The sequence below is a fragment of the Hyla sarda genome, chromosome 2, assembly GCF_029499605.1.
Source record: "Hyla sarda isolate aHylSar1 chromosome 2, aHylSar1.hap1, whole genome shotgun sequence".
Taxonomy (NCBI): domain Eukaryota; kingdom Metazoa; phylum Chordata; class Amphibia; order Anura; family Hylidae; genus Hyla; species Hyla sarda.
In genome coordinates this window covers 370,756,349-370,771,951 of record NC_079190.1, presented here as the reverse complement: position 1 = coordinate 370,771,951, position 15,603 = coordinate 370,756,349, and the positions used below count along the sequence as shown (strand labels likewise).

The window sequence follows — 15,603 nt, the reverse complement described above, 5'->3', positions numbered from 1 at the left end:
ATCATTGAGCTTAGCTGGTCTCTACGATTTTTGATTCCCTCTACAGGTCTCTCTATCACCACATGTCATATTATTTCAGTGTGTTGTTATTTTGTATTATCTTGCACATCTTATTTGAAGAAATTGAGAGTATCCATGCAGTATTAAAGGGGTATTCCAGGCAAAAACTTTTTTTTTTTATATATCAACTTGCACCGGAAAGTTAAACAGATTTGTAAATTACTTCTATTAAAAAATCTTAATCCTTCCAATAGTTATTAGCTTCTGAAGTTTTCTGTCTAACTGCTCATTGATGATGTTACGTCCCGGGAGCTGTGCATGATGGTAAAATATCCCCATAGGAACTGCACAGCTCCCAGGACATGAGTCATCAGAGAGCAATTAGACAGAAAACAACAACTCAACTTCAGAAGCTAATAACTATTGGAAGGATTAAGATTTTTTAATCGAAGTGATTTACAAATCTGTTTAAATTTCCTGAGCCAGTTGATATATAAAAAAAAAGTTTTGGCCTGGAATACCCCTTTAAGGAGCTAAAACAGATATTAGTCAATTGGACAGGGGCTACCATCATATTCATACCCATTTCCTGGGAGACATATACAGTGTCTCTCTGCGGTAGTGTGGCTCAGTATGAGACTTTTTAAGTGTTTTTATTCTTGGATGTCTTTTTGCTGATTTTGTACTTCACGTTATTTCAATAAAGTTTATTAATATTATTGCTTATTATATTGTTTTTTTTTTGGGTGTGCATCTGGATCACCTATAACTTTTTCACTTTTCTGTATACGGTGCTGTGTGAGGGCTAATTTTTTGCAACATGATCTATAGTTTTTTAGTACCACTTTTTTGTATCTGTGACTATTTGATCACTTTTTTGTGACTGATGTGATCAAAAAGCAGAAATGTTGGATTTTTGTTTTCTTTTTTACTATCTATAGCAGGAAGGTATATAGAAGATCAGCTTCTATCTTCGCTGAATTGGGCGCTGGAGGCGGGCCCACCAGGTGAATTTGAATATTCATGGCCGCTGGTCATGTGAGTGCTTGTGCCTACTGAGTGATCACGTGACCAGCGTCCATGACTATTCAAATTCACCCAGCGGGCCCGTCTCCAGTGCGCAATTCAGCAAATATAGGAGCTGATCTTCAGAGAGAATGGGTGCCGGACTGAAGGTAGGTATCTTAGTCAGAGACCCCGCATTGGTCTCCTGCTCACCTGCACTATAACCAGGTGTATTGGGTTTAGTGTGGGTGAACAGGATGACTGTTTTCCCTGTTAACAGCCTCTAGTCTGAAGTCTAAAATACTTACTGGAGCATCTGGTCTAAATTTAGGGATCTGCCTGGCGTCTAAATGGATTCATTTGCTACAAGGGTATGTTCATACTGTTCAGCTTTTTTCCCTGCAATTTTGTTATTATTTTGGTAAAATTGCAGCAAAATGGCACTATTTTACAATAAGAAACTCAAAATATATGGTAGAAACCCCTTAGGTGGCGTAATAAAAATGAAACTTTTAATAATAGTTTTTATACCCAAATACACACAAAAGTGACTCCTTCAAAAGGAATGTAACCAAATAAAGAACCGAATGACCACAGTTATTAAAACATGATATATCAGCCTGCCATTAAATTAATAGAAATGCTACATTATAGATGATAAACATAATAATATTCTCATGTAGAATATGGATTAACTGTACAGAGAAATTTCCCCACACAACGTGTTTCTGTGCATATGCACTTTAAATCTTGTACATGAACTTCCTCAGGGGAAGAGAATAGGGGATAAGGACTGCAAAAAGCATATACACGTTACATGAGATGCATATCAATAGATAAGCCGTACACTTAAATCAGTGCCTATAATGCAGTGTCTCCAGCCAGATAAAAATATAAAAATAGCTCAGGGTTGACTATAAAAAAAAAAAAAAAAATATATATATATATATATATATATATATATATACATAAATAAACAGGCTACCATTGATGCCCAGCAGGTATCAAATCATCATCACCCTGTTTTTTCCCTGCGCCGATATGACTCCAGCGGGTAGCCACCTACAATAGATAACAATAGTGCCCGATAGTCAGGACTTACCAACTAAGCTGAAGAGTATTCATGCATGCTATCAATGAGACCAGGGGATGAAAAGACTCTGCCTAGAGTAAACATGCATACACATATAAATTACAGACTGGAAAAGAAGAAATATGTAAGCTGTTAGAAGTTATTGTGACAAAAAAACTCACAGGCTCATAAAGGGTGGTTTTACATAGGTGTATGTCCTGCAGTGGCAGATCTTCCGGGAGTTCTCCAGGAAGGCGCGCTCTGTTCAAGACCAAGATTTAAAGTGCACGTGTACAGAAACACGTTGGGAAGTAGAATTTCTCTGTGCAGTTCATCCATATTCTACATGAGAATGTTGTTATGTTTATCATCTATAATATAGCACTTCTATTAATTAAATGGCAGGCTGCTGTTTCATGTTTTAATAACCATGGTAATTCGGTTCTTTATTTGGTTACATTCCTTTTGTAGGATTCACTTTTTTTTGTATTTGGGCATTTTTAAACTATTATTAAAAGTTAAGTTTTATTACGGCACCTCAGGGTTTTCTAACATATATTTTGAGTTTCCTTTAGTGTCAGGAACTGTCCAAAGTAGAAACAAATCCCCATTGCAAACCTCTCCTGCCCTGGACAGTTCCTGTCATGGACAGAGGTGTCAGCAGAGAGCAATTCCTGTGAACACAGCAGTCCAGAGAAGTTTGGTGTGTGCAGCTGTCGGGTGTGTCCCTTTGTGCTCTGCAGACTTCCAGGCAGAGAGGCAGTTTTTTTCACCAGCCTTCCCAGGAGTGTGGCAGGCTCCGAGGGAGGGCCTTCCTGCATGGAGCCCCAGCCTTCTACCTCTCATTCCCGGCTGGCGAGGGGGGGGGGGGGGGAGACAGTGTCTACAGCCGGATCCAAGGTTGGGGTGAGACGTTCCAGCAGGGCCCGCAGAAATGTGGAGCCCACTCCCCCGTCCGGATGCAAGAATATTGGCAAGAGCAGCGGAACTTCTGCTACTCCAGAACCCCAGCAATGGGGGGTGCAGGGTCCAAGAGAGTCCCTGGAAACTTATGGGCCACTGATCCAGGCCAAGATAGCAGAATATGAGGAGCTGGGCAGAAGACTTCGGAGCCTGAGGGAAGACCTGAAGTTTTCACGTTACCAGGCTGACCATGCCTCAGGAGGTAAGAGGCAGAAGTTTTCTGCTCAGGCGCAGGCTCTGAAGAGGGAGGTGGCTGAGGTGGAAGAGGCCAGAAGGAGGGTTGCTGAAGGTGCAGGAATCTTTGCAGAGAAACTATCTAATAAAGATAGATTTAAAGCAATGCAAGTAGGTGCAGACAGCCATGAAGACTGCTGTGAGGAGGAAGATAGAGGGGAAGAAGTTGATGGAATGTCGGGGGAAGGTGAACCTGTGGAAAGTGAGGGGGATGTCGCCACTGGTGTGTGTGACCCCCGGCCCCCCCAAGATAGCTACCCTGAGCCATATCAGGTAGCGCTACCTTCCAGTGATGGTTAGACAGAGGATAGCTGTGAGGAGGATGCGGCCAGTGGGGGTATGTTGAGAGCCATCATACAGCAGGAGTCACCTACCCGTTTGGAGGATTTTACCTTCGGTGAGGAACTTGGAAAAGATGAATTATTGAAGAAAAGGAAAAAGAAGCAGAAAGTTCAGGAAACTGTGTCTTTTGTGTTTCGTCCTTTCCAGCAGTGTGGGCCAGCTGTGAAGTTGGATCAGGCTGCTGGGTCCCCCAAACTGCCAGACCCTGTTCTTGTGGTGGAACGGGGCCAGAAAGGGGGGTACAACATGGTGTCAAAGATGGCTGCGGACGCAATAGATGTGAAGCCTACCCATCCTGTCAGTAGGGAAGGGCAGGATAGGCTCATGGTGGGCAGCTCTGGCGCTGCAGGACCACCCCAGGGTGGCGGGGGGCGGGTCCGAGCACCAGAGGCAAGTTATGCTGCCGTGTGCTTGGGGGGCGGTTCCCCGAGTGCAGTGGGCATTACTGATGTTGCAGGACACTCCCCTGTGAGGAGTGGGGAGTGTCCGGGAGCCGGTGGCAGAGAGTGGTGGGTTCAAGTGCTCGGGGGGCGGTCCTCCGAGTACTATATGTTCTGTGGAACGGAGGGGATTTCCTGCATGTCAGAGAGTGTTGGAGGAGCAGGGGTGCGCCCGGTGGGGCAGCTCCAGACTCCAGAATGGACATCGCCCATGGAGGAGCCGTTAGCATCAACCCCAGCTGCAGCCAAGCCAGAAAAGAACATTATAAAACCAGCTATACTACAAGTCCCAGCCAGCCCAGAATCTATTAGGCAGGAAAAGAGTGGAGGATGTGATAATGCTGAGTGTAGTAGTGTTGTGGATGAAAGGAGTGCATGTGGGAGTGTAAGTGGAGTGAATGATAGTGGGAGTAGTAGTGGTAAGAGTGAAAGGTCTGGTATGGATGGGAATAAAGATGGGAGTCCCCGTCTCCGTCCGGCTCTGGAGGCTCTACGCAGGGGTGACAGGTCGATCCAGGTAGAGGGGAGGGGTGAGGTCGACATGTCTTTCTGGATAGAGAGACACGGTTTGGGGGCTTTTTGAGAACGGAATGGGGAGGTGGTCTGGTCCCTCCCAACACCCGGGCAGGACAATAATCATAGGAATGTGGTCCGTCTGATTTGGAGGGGCGAGGATGTGTGCCCACCTCGCGCCAAAGAGGTTGAGCTCCTCCTTCAGATGGAATTCAGGGCGAGTGACATCTTTGCCCTGATTCACCCCTATGGTTCGTATGAGTTTGACGTCAGTTTCTTTCGACCAGAGGGTCTTGAACTCTTCTGGTCAAACTACGAAGTGGCGAAAAACGAGCCCGGCTGGTGGGATTTCGCCGTAAAGGCAATTTCCTTTCAGAACTCTGTCAAGAAAGTGACCGTTTTGACCTGTAACGAGTCGCTTTCTTGTTATGACATCATGAACTGGCTCGGACGGTATGGGGATGTGACGGACATGCCCAAGTAAAACTTTGATGAGCACGGGATCTGGTCTGGGGCCTGGGCGTTTTCAGTCAAACTCAAGCGTTGAGGGAGTACGGTTGCCCACATTCCATCAGCCGCCTTCCTTGGATGTGATAGGATCCAGGTCTTCTACCAGGGGCAACCTAAGGCCTGTCACAGGTGTGGCAGCCCCACTCACTTTAGTGCAGCCTGTACTGAGCAGGTCTGCGCTTTGTGTGGTAGGGTGGGTCATCTGGCCGCATCCTGTCGGCAGATCCGGTGCCACCTGTGTGGTGTCTTCGGACACCCTTTCAGCCGTTGTCCTAGTGCCTTCGCCCGTGCAGCGGCCGCTCCGGCTGAGGAGAGCTGTGAAGTTGCCTCGGCTGGGGATGGTACGGGCAGGGATGGGGGCGCAACAGGGCTAGTGAGGAGGAAAAAGGGCCCTGCCAAACTAAGGTCCTCCCTACCGGACAGTCCTGCAGCACCGGACCAGCGCCGAGCGGAGGTGAGTACAGAACTAAAGGGGGTGAGAGGGGGCTGGATGATGTCGAAGGCCGCAGTGGTCTTCAACCTGCGGACCTCCAGAGGTTTCAAAACTACTACTTGCTGGGAGTTGTAGTTTTGAAACCTCTGGAGGTCTGCAGGTTGAAGACCACTGAGGGCGGAGAGTTCACTCGAGTGTAAGCCGAGGGGGGTGTTTTCAGCAGGAAAAAATCGTACTGAAAAACTCGGCTTATACTTGAGTATATAGTGAGTGTGTGTGTGTGTGTGTGTGTGTGTGTGTGTGTGTGTGTGTGTAATTTTTATTTTTCTCCCCGAGTATGGATGGTTTTGAGTTACAGCCAGGTAGTGCTAATTTTATGTTTATTTTGATAAGCCAAGTTGTGCTGTTTTTATGTTCATTTTCGGTATGTGTGTCAGTGTGTTTTTGTTGTTTTCTTTTTGTTTTGTAAAGCTGGGCTGGCCGGTTAGGCAGGGTTATGATTTTGATTTATATTACAGATGGTTAAGCTTGTTTTTGTTGTTGTATTGGATAAGTTTTGTATTTTTATAATAAAAAGAGTGTCAGCAGAGAGCACTGTGATCAGACTGGAAAGAACTACTCAACATACTGTGGCGCATACACAGTGGCGTACCTATAGAGGTCGCAATGACAAGCAGGCCTCATAGCCACTACACTATACTACAGTCATGGCCGTAAATGTTAGCACCCCTGAAATTTTTCAAGAAAATGAAGTATTTCTCACAGAAAAGGATTGCAGTAACGCATGTTTTTCTATACACATGTTTATTCCCTTTGTGTGTATTGGAACTAAACCAAAAAAGGGAGGAAAAAAAGAAAATTGGACACAATGTCACACCAAACTCCAAAAATGGTCTGGACAAAATTATTGGCACCCTTAACTTAATATTTGGTTGTACACCCTTTGGAAAAAATAACTGAAACCAGTCGCTTCCTATAACTATCAATAAGCTTCTTACAACTCTCAGCCTGAATGTTGGCCCATTCTTCCTTTGCAAACTCTCTTATTGGAAGGGCGTCTTTTCCCAACAGCAATTTTAAGATCTCTCTACAGGTGTCCAATGGGATTTAGATCTGGACTCATTGTTGGCCCCTTCAGAACTCTCCAGCGCTTTGTTGCCATCCTTTTCTGGGTGCTTTTTGATGTACGTTTGGGGTCATTGTCCTGCTGAAAGAGCCAGGATCTCGGACACAAACTCAGCTTTCTGACACTGGGCTGTACAGTGCGACCCAAAATCTGTTGGTAATCCTAAGATTTCATGATGCCTTGCACACATTCAAGGCACCCAGTGCCAAAGGCAGCAAAACAACCCCAAAACATCATTGAACCTCCACCATATTTCACTGTAGGTACTGTGTTCTTTACTTTGTAGGCCTCATTCCGTTTTTGGTAAACAGTAGAACGATGTGCTTTACCAAAAAAGCTCTATCTTGGTCTCATCTGTCCATAAGACGTTTTCCCAGAAGGATTTTGGCTTACTCAAGTTCATTTTGGCAAAATGTAGTCTTGCTTTTTTATGTCCCTGTGTCAGCAGTGGGGTCCTTCTGGGTCTCCTACCATAGCGTTTCATTTAATTTAACTGTCGACGGATAGTTTGCGCTGACACTGATGCTCCCTGAGCCTGCAGGACAGCTTGAATATCTTTGGAACTTGTTTGGGGCTGCTTATCCACCATCCGGACTATCCTGCATTGACACCTTTTATCGATTTTTCTCTTCCGTCTACGCCCAGGGAGATTAGCTACAGTGCCATGGGTTGCAAACTTCTTGATAATGTTGTGCACTGTGGACAAAGGCAAATCTACATCTCTGGAGATGGACTTGTAACCTTGAGATTGTTGATATTTTTCCACAATTTTAGTTCTCAGACAGTTCTCTTCTCCTCTTTGTGTTGTTCATGCTTAGTGTGGCACACACAGACACACAATGCAAAGACTAAGCAAACTTCTCTCCTTTTTATCTGCTTTCAGGTGTGATTTTTATATTGCCCACAAATGTTACATGCCACAGGTGAGTTTAAAGGAGCATCACATGCTTGAAACAATCTTATTTATCCACAATGTTGAAAGGGTGCTAATAATTTTGTCCAGCCCATTTTTGGAGTTTGGTGTGACATTAAGTCCAATTAGCTTTTTTTCCTCCCTTTTTTGGTGCACTGTGGTTTCTAGCTACACCCCTGAGCATACAGCAGCTGATAAGTACTTGAAGGATTAAGATGTTTTAATAAAAGTAATTTACAAATCTGTTTAACTGACACCTGTTGATTTGAAAAAAAAAAAAAAAAATTCCACCGGAGTATCCCTTTAATAAAAATGATTGGCTTCCCTAAACCACTTTGTTCTTTACAAACCCTGCCAAACTTTTTACGGACAGCAGATGTCAGACTCTTTGACAGACTCTTTAGACAATTTATTTGGGTGTCTAACTTGGGAAACCACATCAGCCTCTATAAAAAATCATTAAGGTATTAACCTATAATAACCAAAAAAAGAGGGGCACAAAGTACTGACCTATGGTCCAACCTTGTCTATGGTAAACAGAGAAAGACAGATAATACCCAAGAAAATTACACAGAGACATAAAATAGTGAAAAAGTATATATAGTCTTTATTATTAGTGACTGAATTTAAAAACAAAATTTTAAAAGGAACGACAGTGGACAGACTACTAAGGCGTCTGGATGAGGGACAGAAGCAAAGCTGGGCTACAGAACATCAATAAGAAATGGGAGATACTACAGTGACCCCCATCCGGGTGTATATACACGTAAAAGGTATAGGCTGTACAGAAACATACTAGCAATTAAATACCAACATATGTAAACATATACACTCAGGATAAATATATAGATGTTAATCCCATATTGCACAATGCCCAGGGAGAAAAAGAATGACCGCAAAACAAGACAAGATAAAGTATGCAATTATGAGAGTGATAAAAGGGTGAAAGAGTAAAGAGTCCCAGGAACCGGGATTAAACCATACACCAATGTTCAGCAATCACAAAGGTCCTGGAAAATATGACTCAAATATAAATCACCCATCTCACATCACAAGGGCATACAGCGGACATCTTACCCTAATGCAGATCGCCACCCCTACAACGTTGTTTCGCAACAAGCTTCCTCAGGGAATATAATTTTTTTTTTTTAAATTCAGTCACTAATAATAAAGAATATATATACTTTTTCACTATTTTATGTCTCTGTGTAATTTTCTTGGGTATTAAAGGTATTAACCTGCCTAATCTAAAAGTTCACAGAATTGTGGTTAATTTAAGCTATGCTATGGACTGGATATGGGAGATGAACAAATTTGTCAATTTTTCTTTTGATAGTGATCTTGCTTCTCCTTTAGCGCTGCTTACCCTACTGCACTTAAAATCCTCTGAAGTCCCTTCTATTCTCAAAGATAACCCAACTTCATATGATGTACCATTGACAGATGGAGGCTTTCTTGTGCACTGTGTAAACTTGATCCTCATTCTTCAGTATTACTTCCTTTTCGGAGTTATCTTTTGTTTGTTAATGGTATGCCACCCCTTCTATAGCTTCTTAGAATTCAGTAGATGTTTTAATGTGTGCGGCCTCTTGTCTTATAGGTTTACTGCTCTCTCTTTTGCTGAGGCCTTTGGTAAATTTACACTGCTAGATGGTCATCACTTTAATTTTATTCAACTATGAAGAATCAGTACTTGGACTCATTCAGCTTGAAGTTAGGGATCCCTTAAACCCTCATCTCCTTGTTCAGAAAGGTGGACATCCCAACTATTCGCCAATTCAGTACAAGACAATAGCCATGGTTTAACCAAATATCCTACAGCATTGTGATTTACTTATCATTAAAGGGGTAGTCTAGTGGTGAAAAATGTATCCCCTATCCTAAGGATAGGGGATAAGTTTGAGATCGCGGGGGGTCTGACCGCTGGGGCCCCCTGCGATCTCTCTGTACGGGGGCCAGGCTCTCCGGCTAGATAGCGGGTGTCGACCTCCGCACGAAGCGGCGGCCGACACGCCCCCTCAATACATCTCAATGGCAGAGCCAGAGATTGCTGAAGGCAGCGCTTCGGCTCTGCCATAGAGTTGTATTGAGGGGGGCGTGTCGGCCGCCGCTTCATGCGGAGGTCGACATGCCCCCTTCCCGCGGGCTGTCGGGGCTCCGTACATGAGATCGCAGGGGGCCCCAGTGGTCGGACCCCCCGCGATCTCAAACTTATCCCCTATCCTTAGGATAGGGGATAAGTTGTTCACCACTGGGTTCACCACTGGACTACTCCTTTAAGGGAAATCATTCTGATTGTATTTGGTTTGGTAGATACCAGGAGTAGGGGTAAAGGGGGATTTGTTGGGTGTTAGGATGTACTCCAATAAGGTTGGTTTCTCCTTGTCAGCTATTGTCAGCTATTTGAAGAATTCAGCAAAAGTGGTGCAGGTGAACGTTTGTGGTGGAAATTATGAACCTGCACCAAATTTATTAGATGGTGCAGAGCATGTGATAAATCTGGTGCTGATCACATTTCTTACTCCAGTACCCAACTTTGTATGGTTCTCCCTCTGAGACTTTTTGTGCGACTTTTTAACCTGTGCAAAAAATGTGCTACTTTTTAATAATGCGGTTCACAGTCACTTTGTAAGCCAAGTCAGGACTGGTGTAGAATTGCGCCTCAGTCAGCACAGTTTTGCCAAACGATGCAACAAACTAAAAAGTCGCACATCATAAATTCCTGACCACTGCATGATATCAACTGAAATCACAACTTGGTATGTTCTTTTTTTAAAAATGCAATAGAAAGTCTCTAAACAGCATCTGAGACAAACTGTGTGATTAGTTTACCCCACAAAACCAGGGTAAAACCAATGATAACTTCCTACAATTGTTCTGACTTATTAGTAGTATTGCTCTATTGGTGATTGGCCTCTTTGACAAAAAATAAAATAAAAATAAAAAAAGTTATGGGGTCAGAACATGATGCAACACAAAGTCATTTTATAATTATTTATTAAAAGTATTAAAGCATAAGAAAGACTATACAAATAGGATATTTTTTTACTAAACCCTTCAGAAACTTGCAGAATTGATACAATTAATTTTTTATTTTACCCCACATTATTTTATGTTTTGCATTATATTTAATGGTAAAATAAAGGATGTCCTCCAGTCATCAATTACAAAGAACCATTGGTTATGGTTAGAATCTTCACAGATTTTGATAACTCTCCCCATAGGTCTTTTGATGGATGTGCAAGGAAAGATGTAGTCGTTCAATCGTAAGAGGCAAAGGTTTTTAGTGGTCCTGTAGCTAGGTCTTATGATGGCAAGGTTCCTTTTTATGTATATGGTTTTTATGGGGCACTGTTCTTAAAAATAGAGGCTGACCAGGAGATTAACCAGCTCTCCAATTCCAATTCTAGCCCTTTTTACAGATGTTATTGGGTGCAGAAATGCATCCCCATTAAGCAGAAATGTATCCCTATATATATATATATATATATATATATATATATATATATATATATATATATATAGTGGTCGTTACCTTGAGCTAAAGCTGTTATCTATAATAACATGCCAATGCTGCCAGAATAAAAACTATATTAACCTCTAACTCGGACCTATCAGCCTCTGGTATTGTGTCTCCCAGTGTCCACCAAGCTAAGGCCATGTTCACACATCAGAATTTCTGTGCAGAATTCCACATTGGAATTCTGCACGGAGATTCCGTGGCAGCAGAGTCCCATTGAATGCGCTGTGCACATGGTGGAATTTCTGTGTTTCTGGCATGGAAATTCAGATTTACACATTCCACAGAAAGAACTGACCTGTCCATTCTCTCTGTGGACTCTGCACGGAATGCATAGCCGTCTATGAGATGGCGGCCACTGTGTAAATTGCATAGGACATCAGTGTAAAAAAATTCAAAAAACCTCTTTCAAAATTATAAGAGATAAAGAAAGATTGGACAATTAAAAATAATTAACAAAATACCCTTTCCCACACAAGTAAAACATAAATATAATGTATATACTTGTATGCACAACAGTATCTATAAACTGGCAACCTTGTCCGTAATAAAATAAACATTTATTATCAGCATCAGTATATTACATACAAGACATTTTTGTTACAAATTTGTCCAGAAAATCAAGGGGGGGGGGGGGGGGCTTTTGAAAGGACATCTTTTTTGTAATACCGTATATACTCCAGTATAAGCCGAGTTTTTCAGCACGATTTTTCATGCTGAAAACACCCCCTCGGCTTATACTCGAGTGAACTCTCCGCCCTCAGTGGTCTTCAACCTGTGGACCTCCAGATGTTTCAAAACTACAACTCCCAGCATGCCCGGACAGCCGGTGGCTGTCCGGGCATGCTGGGAGTTGTAGTTTTGAAACATCTGGAGGTCCACAGGTTGAAGACCACTGCCCGGGCCTTCGTCATCATCCAGCCCCCAATCCCCCCTTTAGTTTTGTACTCACCTCCGCTCGGTAAGACGTTCGGGTGAGCTGGTCCGGGCATCTGTGCTGCAGGATCGTTTGGTGGGGAGGGATAGTAGTTCCGGGCTGTCCATCTTCACCGGGGGGGCCTCTTCTCCGCGCTTCGGGCCCGGCCCCGGAATAATGACATTGCCTTGACGACGACGCACAGGGACGTTGCGTCCCAGTGCGTCGTTGTCAAGGCAACGTCATTATTCCGGGGCCTGGCGCGAAGCATGGAGAAGAGGCCCGTGAAGATGGACAGGCCGGTGAAGCTGGACAGCCCAGAACGACTATCCCTCCCCACCGGACGGTCCTGCAGCACAGATGGCCCGGACCAGCTCACCCGAACGTCCCGCCGAGCGGAGCTGATGCTGGGAGTTGTAGTTTTGAAACATCTGGAGGTCCGCAGGTTGAAGACCACTGTTAGACATTGACAAGCAGTGATGATGAAGGGGGTGGTGTGGGATGATGACAGGGTAATGATGAAGGGGGGGGGGATGATGACAGGGTAATGATGAAGGGGGGGATGATAAGGGGGGATGATGAAGGGGGGATGATGACAGGGTAATGATGAAGGGGAGATGATGAAGGGGGATGATGACAGGGTAATGATGAAGGGGGGGATGATGAAGGGGGGATGATGACAGGGTAATGATGAAGGGGGGGTGATGAAGGGGGGATGATGACAGGGTAATGATGAAGTGGGGGATGATGAAGGGGGGATGATGACAGGGTAATGATGAAGGGGGATGATGAAGGGGGGATGATGACAGGGTAATGATGAAAGGGGGATGATGACAGGGTAATGATGACAGGGTAATGATGAAGGGAGGGATGATGAAGGGGGGATGATGACAGGGTAATGATGAAGGGGGGGATGATGAAGGGGGATGACGACAGGGTAATGATGAAGGGGGGGATGATGACAGGTGATGATGATGATGAAGGGGGGATCATGACAGGGTGATGATGATGAGGGTGTTAATGACAGGGGGCCTGGATGATGACAGGGGGGATGATGTATTTCCCACCCTAGGCTTATAGTCGAGTCAATAACTTTTCCTGGGTTTTTGGGGTGAAATTAGGGGCCTCGGCTTATATTCGGGTCGGCTTATATTCGAGTATATACGGTATATTGTTGTGATATAAAGTACATTGATTATATATACTTATTATATATACTGTAGCTATGTTAGCCAGATGGCTTTACTGTAGAAATATGTTGGGAAAAGGATGTGTTTTTGATTTGCCAAGAAATAGCAACGAATAACAAGACTTAACAGCAACAATGAAAAAGTACAAACTGTAAAAAAATTAACAGTCTTATATAAAATTCACAGGCAACTTGAAAGGCAGCAAATCCTCCATTTACTCTTCTTACTCTTTAACATCTGTAGTTAAAAGAAATAGGAATATGTATGAAAACATCCTGTTGCGGTAAATTACATCTAATAATAAAAACACATTAGCCCTCATAAGAGTGGAGTGTAGTTTTCTTTGTGTAGTTTTTTTTTTTTTATGGGTGTGCTTTTCCCCCCCGTGGTATTTACTAATTTTCCCAACGTTTTGCTTAGTTAGTAGAGTTGTTTGTATTTTTTGCTGAATATTCTTACGCACATAACATGTGAAAAACCCTACTAAGGCTAGGTTTTCACACAGGTTTTCCTGGCGTTTTTTTTTGAAAACTGCCACTGCAGTCTTGGAGCCAAAGTCAGAAAAGTATCCAATAGGAAGGAGAAATGTAAGGCTGGGTTCACACCACGTTTTTAAAATACGGTAACCGTATACGGTTTTCTGCAAAAAAACGTATACGACCGTATCCAAAACCGTATGCATAGAGAATGCATTGTAAACCATATTCCAAATGTTGTGTACGGTTGCATCCGTTTTGCCTTGGATACGGTTTTGCCGATTTTTCAACCGTAGGCAAAAACACTGTCGACCGCGTTTTTGCCTCCGGTTGGAAAACCGTATGCGAACCATATGCGGTTCTTTTAACATTGTTGTCTATGAGAACCGTACACAGAATTTCAGAATACGGTTGCACGCGGTTTTTCTAATCCGTTTTTGGAGTTGACACATGCGCAGATTGGAATTTCAATAGAACAATAGTAACTTTATTAAATTGCTGGAAAACTAATTCCAACAAAATAGCAAAACCGTTGGCAAAAACTGATGCAAACGGATAGAAGCGTACGGGGAAAAACCGTATACGTTTTAAATTGGAGTCATACGGTTGTATAAGGTTGCATACGGTTTTTGCCATACGTTTTTTTGCGGAAAACCGTATACGGTAACCGTACTTGAAAAACGTGGTGTGAACCCAGCCTAAGTCTTTCCTCTATATTTCACTTTTCCTTTTGAATACACTTCTGGCTTTGGCACAAAAACTGCAGTGGCAGTTAAAAAATAAAAAAAACACCAGAAAAAAAACCTGTGTGGAAACCTTACTTCCTAAGGCTTTTCTGCGTAGATTTTTGTCGCATGTGTCATGAGCCAGAATTTCCAACAAAGAATCCAAAAAACCCTACTAATCTCCACTTAACTAAGAAAGCTAGGTTTCGAAATCGTTCCAACCAGAGATCGTTTGCACTAGTGTTATAGATCTTCTCATCACAAATTCATCTGGATTCTTTAATGAGTCAGGGCTTCTGATCTTCAATTGACAGCAGGGGTCAAGTCCTGGGAAAAAAAAGTACAGGAACTCACCCAAGATTTCCACTCAAGGGCTGGTCCTGCTAATGGGAATGGTGTTCCTGCTGTGGAAAAAGTGCAGGAACTCAGTTCCCACGTGTTCCTGCAGGACTTGAGCCCTGATTGACAGCAATTGATCAAACACTATGACACTTACTTCCAGTAATAGACGGCTATATTACAAAGAACAGAACATCTCTGAAGCAGTCTATATGAGTCATCAGGGAGGTACTGGATGTACTCCACTAATTTGGAAAGCTTCTCAGATATGTCAGTTGATGAAATACCATCTTCCTCTTACATTAAAGAGCCCTCAACATTCTGGCAGATAGGTGAGCAAAAGCTTGGCATTGCCACAAGAATGATTCCCAAATCCAGAGATTTTTGGACCCTTACAAACCCTATGGGCTTGCTAGAGGTGGTTCTCATGGCCACTTATGTGATATTTATAGGTGATATGTCATGATGAAAAACTGAGGATAGGGGATAAATCTTAGACTGCATGGGGTCCAACCGCTGGGACCTCCCAGAATCTCCTGTATGGGGCCCGGCTTTCCTCGGGAATGCAGCGTCACAACCCCCCGCACAAAACAGTGGCCAACACGTCCTCTCCATATATCTCTATGGGAGAGCCGTTCGGCTATTTTTTGGCATGAGACTTCTCCTCTAAGTGTCTCTTCTTTTGTTCCCTGTTTGAGAAATACAATGCCCTGGCATTAGAAGCCAGCACAATTCCATAGAATTTCAATCTGGCATACATTTTTCCTTTGATAAGAGCGACACAGTGTGTGCTGAATAATATCCAGCAAAACCAGACACCTGCAGCTGCAATAAATTCTTATTCTCCTAACTCATACGGATGTGTAAATATCAATATCTGATTCTG

The 15,603-nt window shown here is 43.4% G+C and overlaps 1 protein-coding gene across 5 annotated transcripts in view; it reads right to left on the bottom strand.

The window, feature by feature from the left end:
* Window positions 1-12,821: 12,821 nt before the first annotated feature.
* LOC130357969 (myeloperoxidase-like) overlaps window positions 12,822-15,603 on the bottom strand; it is a 68,010-nt gene continuing 65,228 nt past the window's right edge. For all 5 annotated transcript variants that reach the window (XM_056560756.1, XM_056560757.1, XM_056560758.1 and 2 more), the window contains one exon: window positions 12,822-13,414. In XM_056560756.1, the coding sequence (XP_056416731.1) occupies window positions 13,401-13,414 (14 nt within the window). In that variant the 3' untranslated portion in view covers window positions 12,822-13,400. The remainder of the gene's footprint in view (window positions 13,415-15,603) is intronic.